Source organism: Medicago sativa, chromosome 3, assembly GCF_051527215.1.
Source record: "Medicago sativa cultivar Bolivia chromosome 3, Bolivia_mono, whole genome shotgun sequence".
Classification (NCBI taxonomy): domain Eukaryota; kingdom Viridiplantae; phylum Streptophyta; class Magnoliopsida; order Fabales; family Fabaceae; genus Medicago; species Medicago sativa.
This window is the reverse complement of record NC_140751.1, coordinates 66,631,975-66,648,550: the sequence shown is the minus strand read 5'-3', so window position 1 is coordinate 66,648,550 and position 16,576 is coordinate 66,631,975. Positions and strand designations below refer to the sequence as shown.

General features: G+C 37.3%; 1 protein-coding gene and 1 non-coding gene across 2 annotated transcripts; one reads left to right on the top strand and one right to left on the bottom strand.

Annotated features, from left to right (window-relative positions):
• Positions 1-9,140: 9,140 nt before the first annotated feature.
• On the bottom strand, positions 9,141-9,247 carry LOC146939338 (small nucleolar RNA R71). Its single transcript, XR_015033755.1, has one exon. It is a non-coding gene; the product is annotated as a small nucleolar RNA R71 (small nucleolar RNA).
• A 4,145-nt stretch (positions 9,248-13,392) lies between these two features.
• Positions 13,393-13,860, top strand: LOC146939337 (uncharacterized). The gene has a single exon (XM_085749764.1). The coding sequence runs from the start codon at positions 13,393-13,395 to the stop codon at positions 13,858-13,860; it is 468 nt and encodes a 155-aa protein (XP_085605890.1).
• Positions 13,861-16,576: the final 2,716 nt, after the last annotated feature.

Sequence of the window (16,576 nt, the reverse complement as noted above, 5' to 3'; positions counted from 1 at the left end):
GGCTTAAATGTTGAACTGAATATGTGATGTCGGGCCTAGTATTAGTTAGATACAAGAGTGTTCCAATTAACCTCCTATAAGAAGACGTGTCAGTGAAAGGAGTCCCCTCGATAGCTTCAAGTTTTGTAGAAGGATCAAATGGAGTTGCAGCTGGCTTTGATCCAAGGGTTCCTGCATCTTCTAAAAGTTCCAAAGTATATTTCCTTTGGTTGAGTAAAATTCCAGATTTTGATATAGCTATTTCAAATCCCAAAAAGAACCTCAATTGACCAAGGTCTTTTATGCAAAATTGTTTATCCAAGAAGGTTTTGACAGATTGAATTTCAGAGATGCAATTGCCTGTCAAGACTATATCATCAACATAGACAAGTAATGCAGTAAATGAAGCATCAGAAACTTTCACAAATAGAGAATAATCTGCCAATAATCTACTGGCTTGTTTTAGGCCATAAAGGGACTTGTTCAACTTGCAAACTTGAGACGAATTAGTGGTGGGATAACCAGGAGGTAAAATCATATATACCTCCTCATGAAGGTCACCATGCAAAAATGCATTGTTGACGTCTAATTGCTCAAGATGCCAACCTTTTATAGCGGCTAAGGAAAGAAGAACCCGAACAGTTGTCAGCTTTGCAACAGGGGAAAAAGTGTCAAAGTAGTCTACACCTTCCATTTGGGTGTAGCCTTGAGCAAATAACCTAGCCTTATACCTTTCAATTGATCCATTAGCACAATACTTTATCTTGTAAACCCACTTGCAACTAATGGGAACTTTGCCATGAGGAAGAGTAACCACACTCCAAGTATTATTCTTAGCAAAGGCATGCAATTCAGTAGCCATGGCTTCCTTCCAACATTCAAATTTGTTTGCTTGAGTAAATGTTTTGGGTTCAATCATGGAAGAAATGGTGCAACAAAAATGTGTGTAATTGGGTGAACAATTATCATATGAAAGAAAAGAAGAAAGGGGATATGAAGAAATACCTGAAGACACAAGGTATAACAATTAATGAAAGAGAAATAATAGGAGCACTCTCTTTCTAACACTTTCTAACCATCACTCTTCTATTGGGTGAAACCTTGTGAGTCTCACCATTTATGGAAGATCCATTTCCAACTTGAGGCACCCACATGAATTTCATCCAATAAGATAGTGGTGTTAGAAAGTGTTAGAAAGAGTGTTCATGACACTCCACTTGATGAAATCCAGAGAAAATTCTCTTGAAAACTTCATTTAAAACAAGTTATATCATCATATTTTAAACAAAATATTTAGACAGAGGGACCGAAACTATCAAATTTTAAAATAGGATAACCAATTTCGCAAAATGGTGAAAATAAGAGGGATCAAAATTGCAATTAAGTCATAAAACAAATAGAAATTTTGACCTAAAAAACAAATTTTGAGCGAATTTTATATGGAGGAGCTCTTTATAATGTTTTAAACAAGTTTGTAAAAAACATTCAAAATTTTAAACATAATTAAACTAAATCTAATTTATCAGGGACTAAAACTACTTGCTAAAAATTTGTATAAGACCAAAACATGTTACTTCTTTTTATGAGGATTAAAAATGAAATTTACTATATTTATAAGAACCAAAAACTTATTTAACTCAAAATGAAATACCGAGCTTTAGGTGTCTTTGTGGTTTGAATTTTGGAAAGTCTTGGAGCAAAATTCGGAGAGAAAAATCAATATTTTGATATTATATTTGATATTTAAAAAAAACATTAAAAGAACAATATGATATTATAAATCATTTTAGGAAGCATAATATCAAATTTGTTGAACTCCGGATGGTTTATACAATTACAACTTGATAGCTTAATGTTGACGCAGCAGGTCCGATAGAGGTGATAAGTGGGGTATTGGTGTTGTGGTGAGAGATAATGAAGGTGTTGTTGGTGCTAGTTGATGAAGATCTTATGATGAGAACTAAGAAAGGTACCTCTTGTTACTCAAAATATGATGTGTTGATGAATAATTTTTTTTCGAATTGTTTAATAGCACAATTTTAGTGGCAAGGAATAAATCTATTTTGTTAATGTGTGAGTGGATTACAAGTTGTTGAACGAAGCCGAAATTAGCCTAGGTCGATTGAGTTTTCTCAACTATGATGTGTCCGATTTTGATTTATTGCAGTGAAAGCCTGAATTGATCTGATAGACTGCATTGAGTCTAATTGAGTTGCAAGATTCAACTTGCTTACTTAGTAAGTATAAGTTGAAGGTGAGAAAAACACAATAAGGGTTTTGAATTGTGTTGCCTTTTTTTGAAAATCTTTGTGTAAGTTAAAACTGATCAGATTGTCCTAAAGATAAACAAAGAAAGAGAGAAGAGAATGACACGATTATTTATCCTGGTTCACCCCACAAAACCCGGGATTATGTCCGGTCCCTTCACACTTGAGAGATTTTTCCACTATACATCACACAAGATTACAATTTACTTATGTTGCGGATTCGATGAGAAAACCACACCAATAACAAACTTGATGTGTGGAGCAAGGGATAATTAAGCAACCAAAATCAAAGTGTATGGAACAGTTATAATCACAAGCCAAAAGTAGAAAACAACAGCGAGAGAAAAGGAAGAGAGAACACAAAGAATTTGTTGACCCAGTTCGGTCCAAATTGACCTAGTCTGGGGGAGAGAGCAGCCCTCCGTTCCACTATATGATGAGTAACGTTACAAAAGAGATGGATTACAAGAATAAGTCTCCCGCCTAATTCTACCCAAATCCCAGCCTCTTCCCGTAACCAAGAGACTCAATCCTAATAGTGTTTCCCAAGGTGAATCAACCCACAAACCCTAGTTTTGTTGCCAAGAGACAAACTCTATACAAACCCTAGTTTTGTTGTTGCCTTTCTAAACCCTTGTTTCAGCCCCTCTATCTCTCTCAAAATTCTCTGATACAAGGTCTATATTTATAGTAAAAGTTTTGCTTAAAAATTGGAACAAATCTGCACCTAAAAATATGTTTCTGTTTTTCGCTGCCAGCACACCATCGTGCCACGATGCGACTCCATCGTGCCACGAAAATTCCAGTGACTCGCCTAAAACCTGAAACCTTCATCGTGCCACGTTGCCCAGCCATCGTGCCACGGTTGCTGCAGAATTCTGATTTTAAGTTAACTCTCGCAATTCTCCACCTTGACTTCAAATCAGTGATGATGCCAAACCATCAACCACCATTGCTGCTCTTTCCCTTGCTTCCCACTACACCAAGTAGCTCCACAAGTTTACACCCTAACTTCTTCAATCATCGGAATGCCTTCCGCCCCTTTGAAGATCCTTGTGTCCAAACTACTCAAGGAATTTTAGGTAGTTCCACAAGTATACACCTTAACCTCTTCAGCCATCGGAATGTCTTCCGCCTTCTCGAAGATCCTTGTATCTAAACTACACTAGGAATTTCAGGTAGTTCTACAAGACTACACCATACCTCTTCAATACGAGACATCTCCCGCTTCCTTGAAGATCACCTTGCATCCAATCACCCTTGGACTTTTAGGGTAATTCCACAAGCCGTGCTATACATTCTTCAACCTCCAGAATGCCTTCCGTCTTCATGAAGAAATCCCTTGCTCACCACTAGAGCATAGCACCCAAGGTCCTCCATAGTCGTACCACTCCCGGTGTGTTCAACTCCACCTAAAGCTGAGCTTCCAACCTCTCAACTAGCAAATGAGTACATCCCACTATGTCTTCCACCTTGAAACTCCACCTCAACAGGTAGATCATGAGTATTCTTACCACTGCCTCTCCAGGCTGATGTTGAGTGTTTAACGTCTCTCCAGACGACCACCGCTCCACTAGGCATCACTCCCAAGGTGACCAACATCACCTTCTTCATCCTCTAAACAACACCACACCATCAGAGCACCCGCATCCTCAAGACGCACCTTAATGTTCTCCAAATCACCAATGATTTTGTTGAACTCCACAAGTAGCTCCATGACGGCCTTTAACTTTACCATCCTGAATAAGTAAAGTTGTTGCTTTAGGAATTGCCGACGAGCCAAAGACTTTGTCATATACAAATATTCGAACTTTGACCACATCGATGCCGCGGTTGGTTCCTTTGCTACTTCTCTCAAAACTTTATCTCTGAGGCACAAGACAATGGCACTCCTGGCCTTGTCCACCATATCGGTCTTCTCCGCTCGTGACATGGTGACCGGTAACGAACCTTCACCCTTCAAAGCTTTCTCACACTTCTGCTGTATTAACACCGCTTCCATCTTTACCTTCCATAACCCAAAACCGTTATCGCCGGTAAACTTCTCAATATCCCACTTTGAACCCATGATACTTGATTATCCTTTGACCTTTGCCCCACGGTGGGCGCCAATTGTTGCGGATTCGATGAGAAAACCACACCAATAACAAACTTGATGTGTGGAGCAAGGGATAATTAAGCAACCAAAATCAAAGTGTATGGAACAGTTATAATCACAAGCCAAAAGTAGAAAACAACAGCGAGAGAAAAGGAAGAGAGAACACAAAGAATTTGTTGACCCAGTTCGGTCCAAATTGACCTAGTCTGGGGGAGAGAGCAGCCCTCCGTTCCACTATATGATGAGTAACGTTACAAAAGAGATGGATTACAAGAATAAGTCTCCCGCCTAATTCTACCCAAATCCCAGCCTCTTCCCGTAACCAAGAGACTCAATCCTAATAGTGTTTCCCAAGGTGAATCAACCCACAAACCCTAGTTTTGTTGCCAAGAGACAAACTCTATACAAACCCTAGTTTTGTTGTTGCCTTTCTAAACCCTTGTTTCAGCCCCTCTATCTCTCTCAAAATAGTCTGATACAAGGTCTATATTTATAGTAAAAGTTTTGCTTAATAATTGGAACAAATCTGCACCTAAAAATATGTTTCTGTTTTTCGCTGCCAGCACACCATCGTGCCACGATGCGACTCCATCGTGCCACGAAAATTCCAGTGACTCGCCTAAAACCTGAAACCTTCATCGTGCCACGTTGCCCAGCCATCGTGCCACGATTGCTGCAGAATTCTGATTTTAAGTTAACTCTCACAACTTATACACACAAGTATACGATTTCCTGCCTCTTCTTGAGGACTTCTACAATCAGAGTTTACAAATAAATTGATTGGTGTTTATGCTTTCAGAACTCAAAGAGTGGTAAATTAAGTTAAGCGCAGTTGATTTATAAACATTTAAGAAATTCTATGATTTAAATTCTGTAAGAGTTTTCCTAAGTGTTTTGTGTTTGGAATTTTACCAGAGTTTTACCATAGTTGAAATCTTGTAGTTGTATATCTTTTTCAAATGCTCAGAGTCCTATTTATAAGAGAAATAATAGAGACATTGTTTGAAGAAGTGTCAACGCATTAATCATTCTTGAGAAGTGATGAACAAAATTGGCAAGTGCACCAAATCGTAACAAGTAATAAAGTAGTAAGTTTATCGTTATCCAAATGGATTGTCGTTCAACTTAAAGAGAATTGAAAAGAGTTGCAGGGTTTAATTGCCCCAATGCGAGATTAGGTTTGAAAAAGACCCCCACCCAGTACATACAATACTTGTTTCAATAGTATAATTAACCTATTAGGTAGGAAATTACAAGAATCATACATATCACCAATACTGCATTTGTTTATTTAAAAGTTAAAACTGTATGAAAGTATTTGAGCCTATGATAGTATAAGTCACATTAATTACAATGACATACCATAACAGTAACTCACATATCGTCCAATTAAACTTTACAGCGTTATTTTACGAGAGAAAGAAACTCTTATAAAGGCATCATTAAAACTCTTATAATTGATTACCGTCAAATGCTAGCAATATGTGATGCTGAAAGAATCTAAATCCTCCCAATTAAAACCTATATGTAGGAGAAATTATGACTAGCCAAGAAGTAAATGACTTAATAAGTCATGACTATATAATGCCTAAAAGCACCTATATAGAACAAATCAATCATAAACAAACTATCAATCGAATCCGTAAAGAAAAAACCGTGAAAATACACATATCAAATTAACCAAGTTGCTGAAATTTATTATCAATATGTGCAATATATCGATGTGCTACTCAACGACGTATCTCGTTACAGATCAATCACAATTGGAGCTCTTGTAGCTCCATTTTCACCCGTAAGCTGAAGAAATCAAAATTTCACTGTCACTTTTCACACTTAGAAACTACGATTATGATTATGATGATGAGTCTTACTTACGACTTCGCTGAGAGCGACCACGTTGAGGAAATTGGAAGTTCTTCTAGAATTCAAATTTTCATTGAGGAAAGTGGAAGGTCTTCTAGAATGAAGACTTACGATCTGAAATATAAATCAGATGTCTGAGTTTCTCTGTCTAAAATTTAAGAAATGGTGGACTTGTTAAGAGTTTGCTTGTTACTGGTAACTAGTAATTTCAATATGAATTTTGCTCTTCACCTTGCACATTTTGCTCGCGCCCTGCAAGCCTACCAAAAATGCCCTTGCGCAAGTTAACATGCGCAAGTGTTAATCATGCGCCACTTAACTAACGTCACGTGAGTTAACTAACGCAGCGTTAGTTAACTCACGTGGCGTGCTGTCTTAAACATGCAGACCACCTCATTTCCTCATTTCTCATCTAAAATAAAAAAAAAATCTCAAAAATCTCTCTCAAATCACCCAAATCCAAAATTACTTCAAGTTCAAATCAAACAACACTCTAATAACAAGTAAGTTTTCATGATCAAACACCATTAACCTTTTAATTTTACATGTTAGATTTTTTCTCTTAGATTAGAAATTTTTTAGATTTAGAGTTTGTTTAAATTTTGGTGTTTTTGGCAAGAAATCATACAATGTTAGGAAGTAAATGACTTGTGTTGCTTAAATGTTTAGATGTTTGCATGTTTATGTTGTAGTTTTGAGATTTTTTTAGAGAATTTTTTTAGAATTAGGGTTTGTTTAAATTTTGATTTTTTTTGCAAGATATGATACAATGTTACATGCAAATGAGTAATATTGCAAGATAGGATAATAAGGTGCATTCTAACTACAACATTTGTCTTACCTCTGAAATGGGGTAATCAAACTTGTCAAACGGCGAGGACTCAAGCATTTCGCTCGGCATTCATGTTTTTCCTTTGAAAAGATTAAATTCTTGTTAGGCTGGTTTAGATGAAGGTATTAAGTGTCAAGGAATGGACCTCATTTCGGTGGCACTTGAATACCTTCATCTAAATCAAGCCTAACAAAAATTTATTATTTTCAAAGGAAAGCATGAATGTCGAGCGAAATGCTTGAGTCCTGTTGTTTGGCTAATTTGAACTTACCCCATTTCAGAGGTAAGACAATTGTTGTAGTTGGAATGCACATTCCAACTGCAACAATTGTCTTACACTGGATGGGGCAATTCAAACTTGTTAATTGATGAGTCGTAATTTAGTATAATTTAACGCATTATTTAGTTTAGTTTTATTTAGATTTGATTTTATTTTATTGCATATTTATTTCATTTTTGAATATTTTACTTTAAATTGCTTTTTATTTTATTTTAGGAACAAATATATGGTGGAAGGTGTCTTGGAGCAAAAGAAAGAGGACTGGAGCAAATACAGTGCGAAAATACGAAGATACGAGACAAACATATGTCTCCACCAAGTCAGAAGTTTGGCACGGCCCGTGCCAATATGTGGCACGACCGTGCCACCCTCCAGAGCCACTTTTGCTGCTTTTCTTCAAGCCCAAATTACCCTGTTGCAGCTTTACTGATTTGCCCTTATAGTTGCTTAGTTTTTAAGTCAATTGTAAAGTTATAAATAGAGTAGCTCTCCACCATAAACATTCACCTCTTTTTAGAATATTTCAATTCAATTATTTTAATAAAGATTCTTTTCCTTTCTTTACTTTCTCGCAATTTATTTTATTGTATTCTCTCTTCTTCCCCCATGTCTACGATGAACATGAGTGAGTAGACTTCTTTGTCTTGGGATTGTTGGAAAAGTCTAATGACATAATCCTAACGAACCAAGCTTTAACCCTAATTCTATGTAACCATAATTTCTAATTTAGATTCACCGTTTTAACATGGATTAACCATTATCAAACTGTAGAAGCGAAAGTGGAGGGTTTGATAATTGTTAATCCATCATCCCAAACATCAATTCATAAAGCGAGAGCGGAGCTTTGATGTTGGACCAAGTGAATCTAGACAATAATTGCAAAGTCAGAAAAATAGTCTTTGCAATTATTGAGACACAAGTAGTTTTAATCCTTATAAGCATCTTCTAGTAATCAAGTCAGTGAAATAGGCTTGGTTACTAGAAGTAAACTCTCACCGGACTTTCATCGAAAAGGTGAGGGGCTAAAGGGAAACCGGTCTTTAGAAATTAAGGTATAAACCATGGAATTAGAAGTTAAAGTCTTGTCTAGTGAAAGATTTGTTATTATGACAAACCAATAATCCCAATGCATCTTTATATTATTGTTATTTACCTTCAGCAATCAAACCTCCTTTTTACAAACTTTCTTCTCCTCTAATCATTCTTTTTAAGTTAATTAAGTTGAACAACTCCCTAGCGGAACAATACTCTTCTTACTACTATTACTTCGATAGGCCGTGCACTTGCGGTTTGGTTCTATCAAGTTTTTGGCGCCGTTGTCGGGGAATTAACTAATTTAATTAACTTTTTTTTAGTGATTAGAATTCTCTCTTCTTCTTTTCTCTTTCTTTTTATTTTTAACTCTTTATTTTTCTTCACCATTAACTTCTTGGAAAGCACAAAAATAATACCGACATAGATGAAAAACATGCTTTTAAAGAATACGTGACTCCTTCAACGGAAGAGCCATATGCTATTATTGTGTATCCAACGGTTGAGGGTGAAAACTTTGAAATTAAGCCTGCCCAACTTAAGATGGTGCAACAATACTGTTTTTAGGGATCCCCTGACGAGGATCCCAATCTCCATATCTCAACTTTTTGGCTGCTCACTGTAACATATAAGGAAAACCAAGAAACCTTAAGGCTACATCTCTTCCCATTTTCTCTGAAAAACAGGGCTCTTAATTGGTTCTATTCCCCGAGAGCTGGTTCCATCACCTCATGGGACCAAATGAAGCGAGAATTTCTAATCCGTTTCTTTCCCCCATCAAAAATCGGCCAACTAAGGGCAAGGCTTTTCCAATTCACTCAAAAAGAAGGGGAATCTCTTCATGATTCATGGGAGCGTTTCAAGGAAATGCTTAAACTTTGCCCCCTCCATGGACTAGAGGAATGGTTAATCATCCACACTTTTTACAATGGTTTGTCATATGCTACTAAGATGTCTGTTGATGCAGCTGCAGGTGGTGCTCTAATGAACAAGGAGTTCGAAACATCTTATGCCTTGATCGAAGACATGGCTCAAAATCTCTTTCTATGGACCGATGAAGAAGTCGTTACAAAGTCTTCACCCTCCAAAAGGAGGGCAGGTATGTACGAAGTCTCTAACTATGATCACCTTGCTTCTAGGATTGATGCACTAACCCACAAAATTGAAAAACTTAATGTTAGTGCTAGCACCTCTACTCCTACACCTCCCTCTTGTAAAACATGTAGTGAATGCAAACTAGGTAGTGTTGAACAAATAAATTTTATTCGAAACAACCAAGGGGTAAGTTTTAACCAAAGCCTTAATAAAAACCCCTTGGTTCAAGAAACAACACCACCTAGTATTGCGATTGTTCCAGAAGTCATTCAAAAGTCTAATCTTGAACTTTTAATGGAAAATTTTCTTTTTAATCAATCCGAACAGCTCAAGGAGCTTATGGATCAAACTAGACTTTTGAATGACTCTCTTGCTGCGCTTGCATCAAAAGTAGACTCTATTTCCTCTCACAACAAAATCTTAGAGACTCAACTCACCCAAGTTATCCAAGAGATTTGCCAACCTAAAATGAACGCTATTACACTAAGGAGTGGTAAGCAACTAGAAGACCCCTTAAGAGTCAAGCCTAGTGAGGTTGAAGAAGAGACTAGTGAACCACAAGCTGAGAAAACTAAGGAAGAAGGCAAAAAACCATAAAGTGAGAAAGCTACACCGCCTCCCTTTAAACCAAAAATTCCTTTCCCTCAGAGATTTGCCAAATCTAAGCTTGATGAGCAATTTAAAAAGTTCATTGAAATGATGAATAAAATCTACATTGATGTTCTCTTCACCGATGTCCTAACTCAGATGCCTACCTATGCTAAATTTTTAAAAGAAGTTCTTTCAAAAAAGAGGAAAATTGAGGAGAGTGAAACGGTGAACCTTACGGAGGAGTGTAGTGCCATCATCCAAAATGAATTGCCACCCAAGCTTATGGATCCAGGAAGTTTCTCCATACCTTGTGTCATAGGTTCTAAAATAGTAAAAAAAAGGCGATGTGTGACTTAGGAGCTAGCGTCAGTTTAATGCCTTTATCTCTTTATGAAAGGTTGGGATTGGGGGAACTTAAGTCAACAAGGATGACCTTACAATTAGCAGACCGTTCTATTAAATACCCAGCTAGAATCATAGAGGATGTCCCTGTCAGGATAGGAGAGATATATATCCCTGCAGATTTTGTTGTGATGGAAATAGAGGAAGATAACCGTGTACCAATACTTTTAGGGAGGCCCTTCCTTGCTACCGCTGGAGCTATAATTGATGTTAAGAATGGTAAGTTGGCATTTAATGTTGGTAAAGAAACTGTTGAATTTGAGCTTGCTAAAATAATGAAAAATCCCTCCATTAAAGATTCTTGTTGCATGTTAGATATAATTGACCGTTGTGTGAAAGAGTGCTCTTTAGCATCAACTACACGTGATGGTTTGGAGGTATGTTTAGTTAATGATGCAGGTATAAAGCTAGAAGGAGATGCCAAAGCTTACGAGGAGTTATTGAATGAAAGCCCTCCTATGGAAGGTTTGGGCATGGATGAACTAATGAAAGAAGAGGCAGCCCCTCTACCGAAAGAGGCACCAAAAGTGGAGCTCAAACCGCTTCCACCAAGCTTGAGGTATGAATTCTTGGGCCCTAACTCAACCTACCCTGTTATTGTAAATGCAAGCTTGAATGAGGTAGAAACTGAAAAATTGCTTTACGTCCTCAAGAAATACCCTAAGGCTATAGGTTATACCATTGATGACATTAAAGGAATAAACCCCTCATTGTGTACACATAGGATATTACTTGAGGAGGACTATAAGCCCTCCGTTGAACACCAAAGAAGATTAAATCCTAACATGAAAGAAGTTGTGAAAAAAGAAGTCTTAAAACTCCTAGATGCAGGTGTTATCTATCCAATTTTTGATTCTAAATGGGTTAGCCCCGTTCAAGTTGTTCCTAAAAAGGGTGGTCTCACAGTTATTAAAAATGATAAAAATGAATCCATTGCAACTAGAACTGTCACCGGTTGGAGGATGTGAATTGACTATAGGAAGCTTAACAAAGCAACCCGTAAGGATCACTTCCCACTCCCTTTTATAGACCAAATGTTAGAAAGGTTAGCTAAGCATTCACACTTTTGTTACTTAGATGGTTATTCTGGATTCTTGCAAATACCTATTCACCCTAATGACCAAGAGAAAACTACTTTCACATGCCCCTTTGGTACCTTTGCCTATAGGAGAATGCCTTTTGGTCTTTGCAATGCCCCCGCTACTTTTCAAAGATGCATGATGTCTATTTTTTCTGATTTTGTTGAAAATATAATGGAAGTTTTTATGGATGATTTTTCTGTGCATGGATCTAGTTTTGATAATTGTTTGACTAACCTGGAAAAAGTTTTGGAAAGATGTGAACAGGTGAACTTAGTGTCGAATTGGGAAAAATGTCACTTCATGGTAAGAGAGGGAATTGTCCTAGGACACTTAGTCTCTGAACGGGGTATAGAGGTAGATAAAGCAAAAATTGAAATTATTGAAAAAATGTCTCCTCCTACCTCGGTCAAAGAAGTAAGAAGTTTCCTAGGACATGCGGGATTTTACCCCTGTTTCATTAAAGATTTTTCTTCAATCACTAAGCCACTAACAAGCTTGCTCCTTAAGGATGCAAATTTTGTGTTTGATGATGCATGCCTAAAGGCATTTTCCAGGTTGAAAGAAGCTTTGGTCACTGCCCCAATCATACAACCACCGGATTGGAACTTACCTTTTGAAATAATGTGTGATGCAAGTGACTACGCAGTTGGGGCTGTGTTGGGACAAAGAAAAGACAAGAAGATGCACGCCATTTATTATGCAAGTAAGACCCTTGATGGGGCACAGGTAAATTATGCTACAACAGAAAAGGAATTGTTAGCAGTTGTCTATGCTATTGACAAATTCAGGCCATACTTGGTAGGATCAAAGATCATTATTTACACAGATTACTTGACAATAAAATATTTGTTAATAAAAAAAGATGCCAAGCCGAGGTTGATCCGATGGATCTTGCTCCTTCAAGAATTTGACATTGAAATAAAAGATAAAAAGGGCACTGAAAATGTTGTAGCTGATCACTTATCCCGCCTTAGGGAACTCAATGAGGACGAGTTGCATTTGGATGATTCTTTCCCAGATGACCAACTCTTATTATTGGCGCAAACTAACGCAACTTGGCATGCAGATTTTGTTAATTTTCTTGCAGCAGGAGTATTACCACCTAACTTGAACTACCAGCAAAAGAAAAAATTCTTCCATGATCTCAAGCACTACTATTGGGATGAGCCTTACCTCTTGAAAAGAGGCTCGGATGGAGTGTTTAGAAGATGCATCCCTGAAAGAGAGGTAAGTAGTATTCTTCACCATTGTCACTCCTCTTCCTATGGTGGCCACGCCAGTAGTCAAAAAACTTCTTTCAAAATTCTTCAATCTGGTTTCTAGTGGCCATCACTTTTCAAGGATGTGCATCTCTTTGTTTCTAAATGTGACAATTGTCAACGCACCGGTAATATTACCAAAAGGAATGAAATGCCTTTAAACAACATCCTTGAAGTCGAAATTTTCGATGTATGGGGTATTGATTTCATGGGGCCATTTCATTCTTCTTTTGGTAATCAATACATATTGGTGGCTGTTGACTATGTGTCCAAATGGGTTGAGGCCATTTCCTCCCCCACCAATGATACAAAAGTAGTCATGAAATTGTTCAACAAAATCATTTTTCCAAGGTTTGGAGTGCCAAGGGTTGTAATAAGCGATGGAGGGTCTCACTTCATTTCTAGACATTTTGAAAACTTTTACAAAAATATGGAGTGAGACATAAAATTGCGACACCCTATCACCCACAAACTAGTGGACAAGTTGAGGTCTCAAATAGACAAATAAAAGCCATCCTTGAAAAAACAGTTTCTAACTCTAGGAAAGATTGGTCAAGCAAACTTGATGACGCTCTTTAGGCTTATCGGACGGCCTACAAGACTCCCATTGGAATGACTCCTTTCAAACTAATTTATGGGAAATCTTGTCACCTTCCGGTTGAGCTTGAGCACAAGGCTTATTGGGCAATGAGGAACCTTAACTTGGACCCAAATCTAGCAGGTCAAAAAAGGAAACTTCAATTAAGTGAGTTAGAAGAACTTAGGATAGATGCCTACGAGAATGCTCGCATTTACAAAGAAAGAACTAAAAAATGGCATGATAAACATATCCTTAAAAAGGACTTCAAAATTGGTGACCTTGTACTACTCTTTAACTCTAGGATGAAGCTCTTTCGAGGAAAACTAAGGTCTAGGTGGTCTGGTCGGTTCCAAATCCGCAAGGTCTATCCCTATGGGGCAATTGAAATCTTTTTTGAAAAAACCGGACCATTCAAGGTTAACGGACAAAGGCTAAAAGTTTACAATGCAGGAGAAGGAACTGAAGTAGTGGCTGTTTGGAAACTTATTGACCCGCCTTAAAATTGTTTTTTCTTTTTGTCAAGCTAATGACGGTAAAAGAGCGCTTCGTGGGAGGCAACCCACGCATTTAATTGTTTTTCCTATTATTTCCCTTTGTTTTGTAGGTAATTGTCCGACTATGATTTGAAAAAGCAAGAAAAAAATTGAAGATGGGAAGTCAGAGAGATGGCACGGCCCGTGCTGGTGTTGGCACGGCCGTGCCAAGCCAAAAGTCCAAAAATAACAAAGAAGGCCAGAAAGATGGCACGGCCGTGCCAGCCTGAAAGTCACAAAAATTCAATTTTTTCGTTTTCTTCTGCAAATTCTGAGCTTTCCGCATCCCTTTTACTCTTTCATCTTCTTCTCCTTCTTCTTCTTCTCTTTTAATTTCTTTTTCTTTTGAATCATTGAGGACAATGCTTCCCCTAAGTGTGTGTGTGTGTGTGTGTGTGTGGGGGGGGGGGGGGGGGGGGGGGGGCTAATAAAGTGTCTAGAGTCATAGTGTTTCCAAACTCCCTTGAACTTTATTCTTTTGTTTTGTTTTTAAAGTGAAAGGCATGACTAGTAGCTTGTTTTCAATGTAAAATATGGCATAAATTTTTTTGTTTTGTCTCTTCTTAAAATGTTGTTTCTTGTACATGAAAGTGGTTTCTTGTGTTTCTTGTGTTCTTGCTATACCCACATCTTGTTTTATTGTGAAAAATCTCCAATGAGAAAAGCACCCAGCTGCAATCTTTGAGCAAGTGTATGAGTAGGTATTTTAAGGAGCACGTTCTATCTTTAGTGTTAACTTAGACCCTTAAAAGTCTTTAGAGTAAAAGTAGTATAAGTTTGTGTGGGAAATTAATCAATTGTGCTTTATTGTTTTATTCTTAAATTGTTAAAGTTAAAATGGGGCAGGAGAATGGCACCAACATGTGGGGGAAAGGACAATCCCTAACTTCCTAATTGTGGTGGTGACTCCCTAATTTGAACTTAAGTTCCAAATCCCTCAAATGAGGAAATTAAATTCAACAATGCTAGGGGGAAAGGACACCCTCTCCAAAATGACTTCCTACGCGGAGATGATAAAATTTTGCAGCACTGCTTCGGGTGATTTTGAATCTAGGGGGAAAGGACAATTACATCCAAAAAGATTTCCTATGAGGATAGATAGCCCCTAAGCATCTGCAGCCCCTTGTACTTAATTTGTTCATCTTAAATTTAATTTTAACTAAATTCTCATCACTCTTATATGAAATGAAGAAAGGACTTTTCTCGGTTACTTTAGCATTAAGGATAGAACCTGTTCCTTATAATATCTGTCTTATACAGGAGCAAGAAAAAGGTTGGACTGCACACACACACTCACTTGAGACTTGATGTTGGGTTGAATAGGTTCACGAGGAATGTTTGAAATTGTGATTAGTGTACTTGAAACAAAACCTTCAAAGAGACTTGTTGTTTTCAATTGCATTGCCATAATTAATCTTTTAGTTGCTGCTATGTCCATTGCCTTTTGCTTGAGTACAAGCAAAGATTCAAGTGTGGGGGAGTTTGATGAGTCATAATTTAGTCTAATTTAACGCATTATTTTGTTTAGTTTTATTTGAATTTGATTTTATTTTATTGCATATTTATTTCCTTTTTGAATATTTTACTTTAAATTGCTTTTTATTTTATTTTAGGAACGAATATATGGTGGAAGGTGTCTTGGAGCAAAAGAAAGAGGACTGGAGCAAATACAGTGCACCAAGTCAGAAGCTTGGCCGTGCCACCCTCCAGAGCCACTTTTGCTGCTTTTCTTCAAGCCTAAGTTACCCTGTTGCAGCTTTACTGATTTGCCCTTATAGTTGCTTAGTTTTTAAGTCAATTGTAAAGCTATAAATAGAGTAGCTCTCCACCATAAACATTCACCTCTTTTTAGAATATTTCAATACAATTATTTTAATAAAGATTCTTTTCCTTTCTTTACTTTCTCGCAATTTATTTTATTGTCTTCTCTCTTCTTCCCCCATGTCTACGATGAACATGAATGAGTAGACTTCTTTGTCTTGGGATTGTTGGAAAAGTCTAATGACATAATCCTAATGAAACAAGCTTTAACCCTAATTCTATGTAACCATAATTTCTAATTTAGATTCACTGTTTTAACATGGATTAACCATTATCAAACTGTAGAAGCGAAAGTGGAGGGTTTGATAATTGTTAATCCATCATCCCAAACATCAATTCATAAAGCGAGAGCGGAGCTTTGATGTTGGACCAAGTGAATCTAGACAATAATTGCAAAGTCAGCAAAATAGTCTTTGCAATTATTGAGACACAAGTAGTTTCAATCCTTATAAGCATCTTCCAGTAATCAAGTCAGTGAAATAGGCTTGGTTACTAGAAGTAAACTCTCACCGGACTTTCATCGGAAAGGTGAGGGGCTAAAGGGAAACCAGTCTTTAGAAATTAAGGTATAAACCATGGAATTAGAAGTTAAAGTCTTGTCTAGTGAAAGATTTGTTATTATGACAAACCAATAATCCCGAGGCATCTTTATATCATTGTTATTTACCTTCAGCAATCAAACCTCCTTTTTACAAACTTTCTTCTTCTCTAATCATTCTTTTTAAGTTAATTAAGTTGAACAACTCCCTAGCGGAACGATACTCTTCTTACTACTATTACTTCGATAGGCCGTGCATTTGCGGTTTGGCTCTATCATTAATCGGCATGACTCCAACATTCGATGAGCATCTTGAACGATGGT